Genomic DNA, 17,266 nt, shown 5'->3' on the forward strand with positions numbered 1-17,266 from the left:
GAGTAATGTAGCACAAATATGGCAAGAAAAAGTCATGAAAATAGGTTAAAATATGGTGAGTTTGGTGTAGTTGCAGAAAAATGGTAAAAATAAGCAAAAATGTTCACAAACAAGCACCTCTACAGTCTGACATCAAACACAGATGAGATCTGAAGTGGAATAAGTTCATAGTTACAAACACTGACCGAAGTGAAGACCTCTGTGGTTTGTTGGATGGTGGCGATACGCGTCCACTTCCACTTCTGGAAGAGCTGAACCCGGGTGGGGTTGTGGAGCGTGGCGGACGGATGAGTTCTGAAGAACGTGGGGAAACGCTGACGGTTGGAGAGAGCTGGAGAACTGGAGCCGTAGGAGAGCTGGAGAGGAAGAGGAGGAAGAGGAGGAAGAGGAGGAGGAAAACCACATCCAACAAAAACTACACAACTCCAGCTTCACACAAACACACCATGTGGTTTTATGTGAACGCAGCAAAAATGCCGACTTTAACACAATCCGACACCAGGCCACACACATACACAGTCAACACACTAACACACACAGATAGAACTCATAAAAACATCAAAGTGATTAGCAGATTCCTCTGAGGAAGACTGACAGTTGACAGTCAAAACAGTTCCGAATATCAAAGTAAAATTTCCATTTCTACCACTTTTACACCTAATGTCACATATATTGACCCATTATTGTCACTTTTAACCTCTTTTCACCAGATTTCATGATTATTTTGTTGCCAATTTAACCACATTCATCATTTGTCATGCCCATTATTTACCAGTTTAAACTAATTGTTCCAATACTGACACATTTTTTAACACTAATTTACAACTTTTAACCAGTTTATGTGGTTTTTATAATCGCTTTTCCACCATTTTTGGCCACTTTTAATCAATTTTATTACTGATTAAAACAATAATTTACATCTTTAAGATCTCTATATACTATAGTCCAAATAATAGTACATTTGGGCCCTGACCCTTAGGTTGAGAACCCCTGCTCTAAAGGGCCAGATTTGGCCCCCGGGCCTTGAGTTTGACACATGTGATTTAAAATCCCATCATTCCTCTGGTTCATGATGTGTGTGGATAAACTCAATAGTTTTAATATTTTTAATGGCGGCTCAGATGAAAACCATCGTATGAAATGAAGACGTTCACTGTTATTATTACTGAACAAATGATAAAATCATCTAATTACTCTCCCTGTTACTGAAGCTCTACGAGCTGCAGTTGGATTTAAATTTCCACCAAGACGCAGAAAGTCGTGAAGGATGGAGAGAAACCTTCACCAATTAGTCACAGATTCACACGTGGAGAAAAACATCCACGGGCTTCGTCTGAATGAAGTGAGGATGTGTTCAGGGACCCGTAGCAGGTCAGGAGGGGGGGGTAGAGGATGATAGATGTATAAATGTGGGTCTGCTGCTATAACAAAACCTGAGGGTGAGCGCAGGTAGGCGGAGCCACAGGAAACAGGAAGCTCTATGTCACGGATGGAAGGTGTGAACAGACCTGCAGCAGCGTGACCAGCTTTAATGGAACTGTCAGCCAATCACAGCAGAGACTCATTTAATGCACACACGGATATTTCCAAGGTTGAAATTCAAGATCCAACACACAAACGCTCTCAGCTCGGAGCAAACACAGAAAGTGTCAAAGACGACGTAAAGCGCACGGCATTGTGGGTGATCAGGAGAACCAAAACATTAAAACCACAAAAAGCACAGAAAGTGACTTAATATCACGATATATCGCCAAATCAATTTTTTTTCTAGTTTACATTATATCTAATGAATTACATAAAATTATAATTGATAAATATTTCTCTGATTTCCTATAATTAAACCCGATCAAGCTGATGATTTAATCATTCAGTATATTTATGTGTAATAATCTCAATAGTTACATTAGTCTAATGGGATCAGCTTAGTCTGTGAACACGTGAAATATTAATAAATATATTGCGTTTCACAAGTTGGGATGAATGAATAGTGACATTAATATTATACATTATACATTTATTTCACACAATGTGTGACATGTTTAGTTTTTATTCTTCCATACAAGTGTTAAATCTGACCATAAGCTAATCTATGGTTCTCTGTGGTTTTACTTAAGGCAGTGTTAAGTGTTAAAAATGTTAAGAAGAAAAGAAGTTCTGCACAACTGCGTAGTTAGCTCCCAATTTCAGTTTTTAATATAATAATATACACCAAGCTCTCTGTGGTTTTATGACAGTAAGACGTGTTATTTATTTGGTCTATTCTTATATGCAGTGGTTAGCATTAGCTCTTAGCCCAGTCTGTGTGTCGGTGTGTTAGCTTAGCATAGTTAGCTTTAGTTGAGTTTCCAGTTCATAATGGTTGCTACAGGTTCATCTCTGTCCCCGTGTTTGTGGAACTTTGGGTGGATCTGATGGAGGAACTAGGATTGGTTCACTTTGTTGATGTTTATCTGGTTTTAACCCAGTAGTGGTTCATGATGTATCACAGCACGGCAGCTTCAGGTACCCGTGACGAACACCACCGTCTGTGTGTGTGTGAGGGGTGGGAACGGGAGGGCTGGTGGTGCACACCGTGGAGGTTCTGCGGCAGAGCTTCTGTAAACAACGTTGTCCTCCAGAGAATAATAGGTTGTTGACAACAAACAGGGACAGTTTTGTCCCGTAAAACAAGGTTTTTGGGACATTCTTGGCTAAACTGAGGGACAAATGCCCCTCGTGGGATGACATGTTCTTACCGGTGAGAATGTTTTTAATGATAAATCATGAACGATAAACAATCACACATTCCTAATCTGGCGACCCCCTCCCAGTGTCTCATGACCCCAAAGTTTTAAACAGTTTCCATAAATATCATCTACAGTTGGACGAGGGAGGAGAGGAGGAATAATACGGTGCGTCAGCTCGTGGTGATAGAGGAGGAGCTAAAGGCCAAAGCTGTGGGTGAAACTGACACCAGTAAACAGACGCTACAGACCAGCACCACTGATCAAATCACAGATCAAAGGAAAAGAGCGTCTTCTGATCGACTCCCTCTACAGCACTCAGAGCTTCATGACTGTCCGATGCCACATCAGCTCCTCCTCCTCCTCTGTGTTGTGGCGTCTGGCTCTGGCTGAGTGGTGGATGCTGAGGATCAGTTCTGTCACTCACACACACTTCAGAGCCGTGTCTGCCCTGAGGCATCAGTGCTTACGCCGTCAAGCTCAGAGACAGACACAGACAGTCCGAGGCTGAAAATCTCCCACACTCCCCAACATCTGCCCGCTTGTTTGTCAAGTGCTTTAAGCTGCTGTTCCACATAAACACAGGGTTCAGAAACAGTGAAAGACGAACTGTGCACGTGTCTGTGGTTTCCTCACAGAGACACACATTCCTCTACAGCAGGGGTGTCAAACATCTAGTTCCATTTTGACCTTAACGTCTGTGTAAAGCAGAAATAAATGTGTGTTATGAGTTTGTGACACCACAAAAACACGTGTCATTGACCACTGAGACACGTTTGAAAGATTAAAAAATCATTAAGTATAAAAAATTAGTTCTCAAAATCATAGAAAAACAAGCACTTCTTTGTTCTGAGACGCTGGGGGCGTGTCAGTTACAGGCACTGGAATCACGGCACCGCCTCCTTGTACTGTGTCTATGGGAGAGAGCAGTGTGAAAGAGGCTCGTTAGTGCTTCTAAAAGTGCTCGGATTGGGACAAATAAGGTGTCAGCGCAAAGGTCTGCTCTGCTCAAGTCACAATATGTGCATCTCTCCAAGTCAGAACTGCGCTCGCTAGAGGCAAAACACACAATCCTGGTGCAAAAAAGTGCTTATTTCATATAAAATGTTTTATTCCCAGAGTCCAGATGTGTGGTTTGTTGTTGACTAGGGGCCGACTTGTTCCCGCTGGAGGCCGCAGAAGTTTGGTGTGCTTCAGCAGCAGGGGCGGGTTTATGCTAATGAGGGCTCTGTTACGTAACGCAGCTATGATTTCTGACCCGCCCATTAAATTCTGAACACAGAAATATGAAATACAGTTTGTGAATCCATAGCTTCACTATTACATTATAAATGGTTTAATGGATTTGTACATCTATCTATTAATTACAGGACCGTCTGAGTGTGTGTGTGTGTGTGTGTGTGTGTGTGTGTGTGTGTGTGTGTGTTCACATAATGACTCCAAAAAACATACATTACATAAAAATACACCAAACGACAAAAATATAAAAATTAGAAAATAAAAAAACCAAACATTTATCATATTCATGTCTCATATAATTAAACCAGATAAATCACACACACTATTTTATTTTACACCCATGAATAAAGCCTTTATAACTCTATGTACATACAACCTTCAAACACATACTCATTTGGTCATAATTAACTCTACTTAAGCTCCTCCCACTATATGAATACATATTTCAGACGGGCACTGTACTAGTATTTTAAGGAACACATTTATGACCTATTTAATGTGTTTAGAAGAAACCGTGAGATTTTGCTTTACACGGACTTTAGGTTAAATATGAACAAATTCATTAACGTTTGAACTTTCATGTTTAAATGATATATAAATGATATATAAATGATATATAAATGGTATATAAATGGTATTTAAATGGTATATAAATGATATATAAATGATATATAAATGATATATAAATGGTATATAAATGGTACATAAATGGTACATAAATGGTACATAAATGGTACATAAATGATATATAAATGGTACATAAATGATATATAAATGGTATATAAATGATATATAAATGGTATTTAAATGATATATAAATGATATATAAATGGTACATAAATGGTACATAAATGATATATAAATGATATATAAATGATATATAAATGGTACATAAATGGTACATAAATGGTACATAAATGATATATAAATGGTACATAAATGATATATAAATGGTATATAAATGATATATAAATGGTATTTAAATGATATATAAATGATATATAAATGGTACATAAATGGTACATAAATGATATATAAATGATATATAAATGATATATAAATGGTACATAAATGGTATATAAATGGTATATAAATGGTATATAAATGATATATAAATGGTACATAAATGGTATATAAATGGTATTTAAATGATATATAAATGATATATAAATGGTACATAAATGGTACATAAATGATATATAAATGATATATAAATGATATATAAATGGTACATAAATGATATATAAATGATATATAAATGATATATAAATGGTATATAAATGATATATAAATGATATATAAATGGTACATAAATGGTACATAAATGATATATAAATGATATATAAATGATATATAAATGGTACATAAATGGTATATAAATGATATATAAATGATATATAAATGGTACATAAATGGTATATAAATGGTATATAAATGATATATAAATGGTACATAAATGGTACATAAATGGTACATAAATGGTACATAAATGGTATATAAATGGTACATAAATGGTACATAAATGGTATATAAATGGTATTTAAATGGTATATAAATGATATATAAATGATATATAAATGGTATTTAAATGGTATATAAATGGTACATAAATGGTACATAAATGGTATATAAATGATATATAAATGGTACATAAATGGTACATAAATGGTATATAAATGGTACATAAATGGTATATAAATGGTATATAAATGATATATAAATGGTATTTAAATGGTATATAAATGGTATATAAATGATATATAAATGGTATTTAAATGGTATATAAATGGTACATAAATGGTACATAAATGGTATATAAATGATATATAAATGGTATTTAAATGGTATATAAATGATATATAAATGGTATTTAAATGGTATATAAATGGTATATAAATGATATATAAATGGTATTTAAATGGTATATAAATGATATATAAATGGTATTTAAATGGTATATAAATGGTATATAAATGATATATAAATGGTATTTAAATGGTATATAAATGATATATAAATGGTATTTAAATGGTATATAAATGGTATATAAATGATATATAAATGGTATTTAAATGGTATATAAATGATATATAAATGGTATATAAATGATATATAAATGGTACATAAATGGTACATAAATGGTATATAAATGGTATATAAATGATATATAAATGGTATTTAAATGGTATATAAATGGTATATAAATGATATATAAATGATATATAAATGATATATAAATGATATATAAATGGTACTTAAATGGTACATAAATGGTACATAAATGGTATATAAATGGTATATAAATGATATATAAATGGTATATAAATGGTATATAAATGATATATAAATGATATATAAATGGTATATAAATGGTATATAAATGGTATATAAATGGTATATAAATGGTACATAAATGGTATATAAATGATATATAAATGGTATATAAATGGTATGGCCACGTACCACTATGAGGTTCCACATCCGAGCGGCCTCAGCCACCAACGTAGAGACGCCGCTGCATCCTGGCATGAGGACGATCTTGATTGGCTCAGTGTAGAGAAGGTCATAGAGCAGCTTGGTGGCTTCTCCAGGGTCACACTGAGAACACACAAATACACACAATTACACACAATTACACGGTGAGGACACAACCACACAATCACAGACAGCTGAGTCAGCGTCGCACAAAACAAGCAGGAATAAAATGGCTCAAATTATTCAGAAAATATTCTTAGTTTATTGAAGGCATCTGACGACCTCCTCCCAGTGTCTCGTGACCTCAAATGGGGTCCTGACCCCAAGGTTGAGAACACCTGCTCTGGTTATCTGTTTGGGTTTGAATAGAAACTCAAACCTCTTACTTCTCATTTTAAAATCCAACCAAATGTAAACAACCTTGACCAATCAGAGAGGATTAGGGCTGGGCAATATATCGAGATTTCTGGATAGGAATATAGAAAATTGCAATATCGCCTGTGACAAATTATTATCAAATTATAACTTATTTTGTGTTACAGTTTTCTTTGATGTGCCATATAAGCATATAAAAGCGATCAGCAGATGCCTTTGAGGAATACTGGCAGTTGACCGTTGAGATCAAAGTCAATTACCTGAAAAGTTTTCTAAATAGAAAACCTTGACATATTATTCAAAACAAGACAAAATGAACTGTATTTCTAATTTATTTTGTATTCAAATACTAGTCGTTGTTTTTGCTGCTTCACTTACAGGAACCGTCACTAAACGCACCATAAGCCATGTGACCAACAGACCGCCGCCCACACGTCAGGCTCATCAACACTAACTGGGCCTGACACGGCTCACGATCCACACACACACACACACACTCCAGATGAGTGTGTGTAAATCTGTCTTTAAGGCAATGCTGTGATTTTCCTGGTAATCAACCTGAGGGACCAGGAACACGTGATGGAGCGGTGTTCTCTATCGACGTGTTTCCCATTAACTCTGAATCAGCTGGAATGACGGCGCTGTCCACTCATTATATCAGCAGGTTAACACAGCGTTTTGATAATTCAATCTGAAACATGTTCAGGTTAAATTCATGGACAGATTAGAAAAAACACGTCTGCAGGAAACCAGAGAAATGAACTTTAACTAAAGTGATAAATTATATGTTTAATAGACTAAAGTCGACCTGTCACTAAAAATAGAAATTTGGCACCAGTGACACAGGTACAGTACAACTAACTATATCTGACAATACGTCCAAATTACTCAAAAAAACACAACAAAAATAATGGGAAAATACACAAAAATTACTCCAAACAAACAAAATACAAAAGGATTCATGACACACAAATCAATAACAAAAAAACACACAAAATGACAGGAAAACAACAAATAAATCAGGACAATAATACAAAAAAATGCAAAGCACAAATGATTCCAAAACCACAAAATGACAACAAAAATATACAAAATGATACAGAACACACATTTAAACAACAAAAACACACAGAAATAGCCAAAAATGACCAAAAAACAACAACAAAAAAACACAAAAATATCAGAACAATAATAATAAAAAAAAAAAAAACAGCAAGAAAATTAGACAAATTACTCCAAAAACACAAAACTACAACAAAAACACACAAAATCACTTTTAAAACAACAACAAAATTAACCCAAAGTGACAGGAAAATATAAACAAATAGAAATCAACAAAATCACACTGAAAAAAAAATATATATATATATATATATATATATATATATATATATATATATTATAATCATGTTTCTTTGAAAAATAAATTGTTCTTTTTGAAATACTATAATAAATAGTTTTATTTGTACAAATTTATGTCTTTTATCAGATTCTACCTAAACCACTGCTTTGGTAGAAACTTTATTAATTTATCATATTCATATCTCATAGAATTAAACCAGATAAATCACACACTATTTTATTTTACACTCATAAATAAAGCCTTTATACACTACAGAGTATTTACACCTCTATGTACATCCATCCTTCAAACACATACTCATTTGGACATAATTGATAACTCTACTTAAGCCCCTCCCACTATATGAATACATACTTCAGATGGGCACTGTACTAGTTATTATTAAAACACAAAACAACAACAAACCCAGTCTAACCCTTTGCTGTTTCCTGTTAATGCTCTGATTGGTCGTTATTGTAAATGCTGACATGACTATTGATCATGTGACCCTCAGATCAGAAACAATCATTGATTTGTATATTTGTGGTTTTACTTCATTGGTTGGTTGTTGTGATGGAGATGTTGGAGGTGTTTTTATTCAGAGGTTTTGTGATCAAATCCCACTGGGCTTTGATCACAGTTGTGTCCTAGTTTTGCTTCTGAGCTTGTGTTTTGATTTATTTCATCGTTTAGTTCTTAGTTATTTAGTTTGTTGGTGAAAAGTTTACCGTCAAAATATAAGCACGCCAACATTTGTGCACAAACAGTATGTTTATACAGGACTATTTGCTCACAGATAAGATTAGTTTTACTTTTACTATTGTTTGTCTATTTATTTATTTATTATTGTTCATTTGTATTTGTGAATTTCCATCTTGTCGATACAAATCTGATAAAGACAATAATACATGTTCAAACGAGGGCACAGAATCTGTAAAACTAGATTTGTAAATATAATTTCTGTATTTTTGTTGTTCATTTGTGTATTTTTTTTGTCATTACGCTCATTTTTGTTGTCTTGATTTTTTAGTTTCATTTTTGTGTATTTTTGCCATTTTTCTGTGTTTTTTTACTGAAATGAAAACACCCATGTCTAATTTAGATTGAAACTTTGTTGGCCTTCAAACATGTTTACCAGAATTATTCATGGATACATTAAATAATCCAATCAAAGACAGAAGTCTTCTGGTACCTTCTCTGCATCTACGTCTGATGTAAAAACAGGAAGAATAAAGAGAAACAACGAGTGACCAACACTTCCTGATCACCTGATCACCTATCAATGGCTCCACTGGGAATCAATCAGTTAAACTATTAATAACTGCTCAGTATGTTATGGCCTCGTTAGATGAACAAACACTGGAGTTCCTGTTGGTGACACATCTCACCGTGCCATTGGGTCCTCTGTTGCCATGGAAACTAGTCTACCACATGACTTCAACACTTCTAAATAACGACGACTAAGCAGAAGAAGACGAAGAAAAAGACATTATTATTATTACTGTAGAAGTCACTGGAGAAGTTATTCACCTAGCCGTGTTGGTGGCTTGGCTAAACGCCATCAAACTCGCCATATTTTAACATCACTTTTTCTTGCCATATTTTTGTTCCTCTTAATATATTTTTGCTACATTTTTCACATTTCTGACACTTCTACATCACATTTTAATGTCTTTTCTACACATTTTTTCACTTTCCAGACATGTTCATCACTTATAAACCATTTCTACCACTTTTACACCTAATGTCACATATGTTGACCTATTATTGTCACTTTTAACCTCTTTTCACCAGATTTCATGATTATTTTTGAAACTTTCAACCACATTGATACTTTCTCATGCCCATTATTTGCCAGTTTAAACTCACTGTTCTTACATTTTTTATTTCCATTACCCATAATGTGCAATTTTGAACCAATTTTTGTGATTTATAAAATCCCATTTCACCACCTTTTCCATCATTTTTGTTCACTTTGAACCCATTTTATTTATGATTAAAACCAGGACGAGACACTACTTTATATTCTGATGATGTCACTAAGAGTTAAATGTCATGACAAAATTAAAGAGGTTGATCTTTTATTTATTGCGCGATCGTTGATCGTTTTCTATCACTTCCACTGATCGGTAATCGACTCAAACCCCTGAGGTTCTTACATCACCATCCATCACATGGAGTTTCACCAACAAACGTCTGATAAGCACAAACTCATTCTCTACGCTAATTATCTCCATGTAATTCCAATCACTCAATCATTAGCAGGTTTTAATAAGAGCTTGTTTTGACTAATTTCCAAATCACTCTCTGCTTGTATTGCACAGAAATTAAAATCTAATTAAAAATAGCAGGCGCTGACCTCCTCTGGGCTGTTTAAGCATTCAACTGCTGCTATTCCTCAACTGGTTAAGTAGAGACGCTGCATTCTAACTACGTCTCAATAAAGCCGGTGGGCCGGGGAGGAGGATAATTACACCTGGAGGGTTACTGGGGAAATAAAATGACACGCAACTGCCATGAAACCCTGTGTTATTGACTGCTAAGGCTAATTAGTCTTTAAAAAGCATTAATCGGGCAACAAATGATGAGCGTTTCTAAGATCAAAGAGGTGTTCAGTCAATCTGCTCAGAGCACATCAGCTTTGATTTGTTGGTTAACCCCAGCACAACATGGGTCTGAGCAGAAAGACGGGATGAAAAGTCAGGAAAAGTGGGAGAATTTATTGTGACAAACACTTCCTGTTGTCCATGTAGAAACACCTAGAATAGGAAGCGGCTATCACTTATGGAACCAGCACAAAAACCCAAAACAACAGAAAATGCAAAAAAAAAAACACTAAAAAGAAAACAAAAGTATTCATAAATGACCCTTAAAACCCAAAAAGACAAAGATGACTCAAAAAGTCATAAAAAAGACACAAAAACCCAGAGAGAACAACAAATATACGTACAAATGACTCTACAAGTCCAAAACAACCAAAATACACCACAATAACTCCAAAAACACACAGAAAAATACACAAATTAACAACAAAAAAGACTCTTAAACACAAACTGACAACAAAAATATACAACACATACAGTATATCCCCTACTGTAATAACAGGTGCCCAATGAGCCATTTCATCTACTATTGTTATTATTTTGTATATTTGGGGTTTTGTTGTGTTTTTATGTATTTTTCTGTCATTTCCTTATTGATAATTAAAACCACACTGTTTAAGGGAGAATAAAGGTCCCTTAGGAGAGCTCTTCTTCTCTGCTTTATTGTCTACTACCAAACCTCAGACTTGGAACTGTCTCCCCTGCGGTCACAACTATTTTAATTTTCTTTCCATAAACTAAAGAGGTTTACATCAACATATTTAACTTTTCCTGATTATTTAGATCAACAAAAAGCAGCACAAATTGTTATTTTGACTGAAAAAGCTGTTAAATGATCTAAAATCTACTAAATGATGTAAAAATCAGGATGAATGTTTCACTCCAATAGAAAACAATAGGATGTTTACAGGCAGTGGGGCCGTGTGACATCATCAATCACATGATTTCAAGATGGAGGAACACAGGCTCTAAAACTGTAAAGTAGTCCCATTTTTAAAAGTAAATAAAATTAATGTGGTGCATAATGATGTGTTTTGTTAGACATAGATCTACTTATGAGGACATTTAGAAGATTTTTGGACACATTTGTAAATACAAGGGAGGATCCTTTATAAACTAAAAAACAACTTGTTTAATTCCTGTTCTATTGTCTTGTTTTACAATTTTTTCAATTACAACTGTTTTTTATCAAAACTTTATTTAAAGTTCATGTGCTTGTTTTTGCTTTAAAGTTCCCATATTATAAAAAAGATGTTTTTTCTGGTCTCTACATCTATAAAGTGGTCCTTCCTGAGCCTGCTGACTCCCACAATGAGGAAAACCCATGATTCCTGGATGGTCTCTGTAGCCCCACCCACTGGTAAAGTGGGTGGGGCTACAGGCTGTTCAGTGTATTGCGGTAAAGTCATCAGAAGCCAAAAACTCATTTAAAATCAAATTGTTTTCAGCAAACTCACCACATTCTGGTTCTACAGCGTCCCAGGAACCTCTGTGTACATGTTCTACTGGGTTCACTGTAGCATGTGTGAGTAGTTGTTATAATAACCCTGTACACTACTGTATGTATTGGGTGTAATTATGAGAAAATGCTGCAGTCATTCTAGTTTTAAACTGCTGATGGCGTTACCGTAGTGACATCAGAGGTAAAGTTTGGTGTGTCCAGTGGACTGTCACCTTAAATGGACTATTCCTGTAATCACTAGAACAGATGATGTCATTTGAAGTGTTTGAACTCCTGCTGCTGCTGTAGTTCTATAGACATATAACAAACAGTGTTTGTCTGACTCACAATCACAATAGCCTCTTAAATATCCATGTGCTTTACTGTAATGTGCTGTTTTTTGGCTGAAACAATGACAAGAGTGTGGATAGCGTCCATAGACTCATGAATATGCATAAAGTAGGACGCAAATCAGACCGTTTTTAGAATTGCTCAGAAAGTCACTTTTCAGAGGCTAAAACTCCAGAAAACAGGTGAGTTTGGGAAAATAAACCTCAAATATTGAGTTGTTGTTGAAGTTAAAACCAATAAGAGCACAAACACACACGTGTGTGTGCGTCCGCGTGTGTGTGTGTGTGTGCATGCGTGCGTGCGCGTGTGTGTGTGCGTGCGTGCGTGTGTATGCTTGTGTGTGTGTGCGTGCGTGCGTGTGTATGCGTGTGTGTGTGTGTGTGTGTGTGTGTGTGCGTGCGTGTGCGTGCGTGCGTGTGTTCATTACTACGTGTGATGGAAACGATTGAAATAAAGAGCAGGAGATGATGAAGCTGCTCTGTTTCACTCACGTCTGTTAATAATTGATCAAAGTTTGCAGGCTGGGCTTTGATGTATCCATGGCAACGGCGTGCGTGTGTGTGTGTATTTCTGAGGGTTGTAAATAGTCTGTGAGCAGTGAGGAGTGAGCCGCTCTGCTCCATCGAGGTATGTGTGCCTGAGTTAAAGGACAGGATGGGATTAACTGTCGAGATTCATGAATATTAGATGATGTTGAACAAGCAGAGACGCACTCCCATTCCCTGGTGTGTGTGTGTGTGTGCGTGCGTGCGTGTGTGTTGCTAAATCAGGTCGTGCTGTTGTCAGTAAAGCCAGTCTGACTTTAGTCCCTTTTCTTTATTTGTGGTTTGACCCACATTGTGAATCACAACATCTTTACTCTTAAACCACAGGTTCTCAACTCGTGGGTTGGGACACAAAGGTAGGTCAGTTAAACATATTTGAATTTCTATGGAAACCAAAAATGGACGCATAGAAATAAGAAAAACTACATCAAAATGACTCCAAAAATACACAAAATATTACCATAATTTCCAGACTAAAAAGCCCACCACATATTGTCTGAATTCCAATAATGTAGCAATTTTCTAAGAAAAATCCACACAAAGGCCTCAGCTTAAAATGGCAGGGCTCGAGACTGCGACCAAATTGGTCGCATATGCGACTATTTTTTCAGTGTGTGCGAGTAAAAATATCATCTGGTCACATCTGTGTGAGTGAAAATTCAAAACACACGCTGCTGAGTCATCAACACTGGGGAGAGACACGGTCTGTGCTGCGTTCAAGGACACTGGGACAAACACACACTAGGGACGGGCATCAGGGCACGCGGAGCAACAGAACACAAGGCTGGTGGGTGATTGGTGGGGTGATGGGATGAGAGGGCTCGCTGAGCTCACCGGCCATAGTGACAGAGTGCATGTGGGGCGCCGAGCGCACACGCGCAGCACATACACGATTCCACACCAACGAGGAGGACCTCATCAGAACCATCATGGAGGGACCAGAACTGATGGACTATGATACCAGGACAGATGTTCAGCTGTGTTCTCCTAGGACAGGGGTCTGCAACCTGTGGCTCTGGGGCCTAATGTGGCCCTTTGACTCTTATACAATAACTCCCTATAGCTTTATAAAACTATTGAAATAAATAGTTATTTTTTACAGAGGTTATTAATAATTAATGTCAAATAAAATAAAAATATAACAATGTATTAACCTAAAATAAATCACATTGTACAATGACTCAGCACATTCCTACAACATCTACAGATCATCAACTTTCCTCCACCTGTGACTAACCTTAAGTTTTAAATCCCTGGTAAGAAACTAAACCAACAAAAACACTATTTCTGGAAGAAAATACAGATTTTAATTGTGTGGGAACAGATTCATTTAACCACCAATGTACAGGTTAAATATGTATGTTTTATGAAATGAGTAATTAGCATGTGTTGATCACATGATCATGTGTTATTATATTCATGTTACTTTTTATAGACTTTCATATATATTAACTATAAAAATCTACTTTATAAACATTGTGTTCATATAAACTGAGATGTGTAAGAATTTGAAGATGAAGATAATGTTTTATTTATTGATTTCAATGTATTTTATTTTAAACTATTTTTAAGTTTCCATTTACATAATCAATATAAATCAAACATTATTCTATATAATTCTAACTGTATATAATGTAATACACTGTATTGTCTTCATAGAGAAGGTATTTATGGCTCCAGGAGGACTTTAATCCAGGTGAGATGAGGTTCAATGGTTCCTTGTAGAGTAAAGGTTACAGACCCCTGACCAGGGGAAGAGGGTTAGGAGACCCCACTATCAGAGCTGGACCCTCTCAATTTAATTCATGGTGAAACAATGCAGATGAGAAGTTGGTTATGTTACTGTTAAATTAATTCATGTACAGCATTTATGTAAAATAAAAAAACAGAATAAATGTAACCTGTTGTTATGATTTAATGTTGTTTAAAATGATTTAAAATAAATGACCTGTTATTTCAGCCACTGATTGAAATATTAATATTGACATTAAAACAAACATCATTCAACTACAGAACGCCAGTTAAATCAACTATTCATCAGCATGGCTTGAAAAAAAAGGGTGTGACCAACGTTAGCGTAGAGCTCTGCATAGGCTCCGCCCTATTGGCTGATGAGGGTGTCCTTCAGACGACTCAGCCAATCAGAACAGGCAGCTAGGAGGGCTGTTAGACTCATGTTAGGTTTAACTGACATTTCTGTGTTTCAACTAATAAAGTCTCCTCCTCATTGCTCCACGTCTGCGTATCAGTCCATTTACAGCTTAGATAGATATATAGATAGATAGATAGATAGATGTATAGATAGATGTATAGATAGATAGATAGATGTATAGATAGATAGATAGATGTATAGATAGATAGATAGATAGATAGATAGATAGATAGATAGATAGATAGATAGATAGATAGATAGATAGATAGATAGATAGATAGATGTATAGCTAGATAGATGTATAGATGTATAGATAGATAGATGTATAGATAGATAGATAGATGTATAGATAGATAGATAGATAAATAGATAGATACTATAGATAGATAAATAGATAGATAGATGTATAGATAGATAGATAGATAGATAGATGTATAGATAGATAGATAGATCTATAGATAGATAGATAGATAAATAGATAGATACTATAGATAGATAAATAGATAGATAGATGTATAGATAGATAGATAGATGTATAGATAGATAGATAGATAGATAGATGTATAGATAGATAGATGTATAGATAGATGTATAGATAGATAGATGTATAGATAAATAGATGTATAGATAGATAGATGGATGTATAGATAGATAGATAGATGTATAAATAGATAGATGTATAGATAGATAGATAGATAAATAGATAGATACTATAGATAGATAGATAGATAGATGTATAGATGTATAGATAGATAGATGTATAGATAGATAGATGTATAGATAGATAGATAGATAAATAGATAGATACTATAGATAGATAGATGTATAGATAGATAGATGTATAGATAGATGTATAGATAGATAGATAGATAGATGTATAGATGTATAGATAGATAGATAGATGTATAGATAGATAGATAGATAGATAGATAGATAGATAGATAGATAGATAGATAGATGTATAGATAGATAGATGTATAGATAGATAGATGTATAGATAGATAGATAGATAGATGTATAAATAGATAGATGTATAGATAGATAGATAGATAGATAGATAAATAGATAGATACTATAGATAGATGATAGATAGATGTATAGATGTATAGATGTATAGATGTATAGATAGATAGATGTATAGATAGATAGATGTATAGATAGATAGATAGATGTATAGATAGATAGATAGATAAATAGATAGATACTATAGATAGATAGATAGATAGATAGATAGATAGATGTATAGATAGTTTCCAGCAGCATTTAAAGAAAAACTTCAAACAGGTTCAATATAAAAATATAAATACAGAAAATATAGAGAATATACAACTTTATTTTTTTTATATCAAGTTTTAAACATGACCTCATAATGAGTTCAAATTTTAATAAATTAAATGAAATAAAAATGATATTAATAAATAAATATGAAAACTATACATTATATATATATATATAATATGATATTGTTCCTGATTGTGTGTAAACACCAGCTTCAGACACAGCAAATTCCTGTTGTTGTCCACACAGACCAATTAAAAAAAAAAAAAGACGATTTCCAACATAATTCCAGATCATTTCCAAACTTGGCGTCCTCTCTCCGCCCTGTGATGTGATGAAAAGTCTCTGACTCTTCCACTGCTGCTTTAAGGAAGCATTAATGACCTGATTTATTCTGGTTCTGCCTCAGACATCTGCTCAGATTTTGAGGACAGATTTCCAGCAGCGAGCGCAGCGCGCCAGGCCGTCGGCCAATAGGAGCCAGCCAATAGGAGCCAGCCAATAGGAGCCAGCCAATAGGAGCCAGCCAATAGGAGCTAGCCAATAGGAGCCAGCCAATAGGAGCTAGCCAATAGGAGCCAGCCAATAGGAGCTAGCCAATAGGAGCCAGCCAATAGGAGCCAGCCAATAGGAGCTAGCCAATAGGAGCCAGCCACTGTGCACATTTGTCACAGTTCACTTTGAAACACAATATTCAGAGATTTGAATTTCATCAATGAAAACACACTGATCAGCCATATCG

General features: G+C 34.9%; 1 protein-coding gene across 1 annotated transcript in view; it reads right to left on the reverse strand.

Annotated features, from left to right (window-relative positions):
- gabbr1a (gamma-aminobutyric acid (GABA) B receptor, 1a) overlaps nt 1–17,266 on the reverse strand; it is a 113,909-nt gene that overhangs the window by 47,719 nt on the left and 48,924 nt on the right. Inside the window, exons 8-9 of the mRNA XM_028471833.1 lie at nt 6,426–6,560; nt 186–356 (exon numbers count right to left, since the gene is read on the reverse strand). Of these exons, the coding sequence (XP_028327634.1) occupies nt 186–356; nt 6,426–6,560 (306 nt within the window). The remainder of the gene's footprint in view (nt 1–185; nt 357–6,425; nt 6,561–17,266) is intronic.

This window comes from Gouania willdenowi, chromosome 16 (genome assembly GCF_900634775.1).
Source record: "Gouania willdenowi chromosome 16, fGouWil2.1, whole genome shotgun sequence".
NCBI lineage: Eukaryota > Metazoa > Chordata > Actinopteri > Blenniiformes > Gobiesocidae > Gouania > Gouania willdenowi.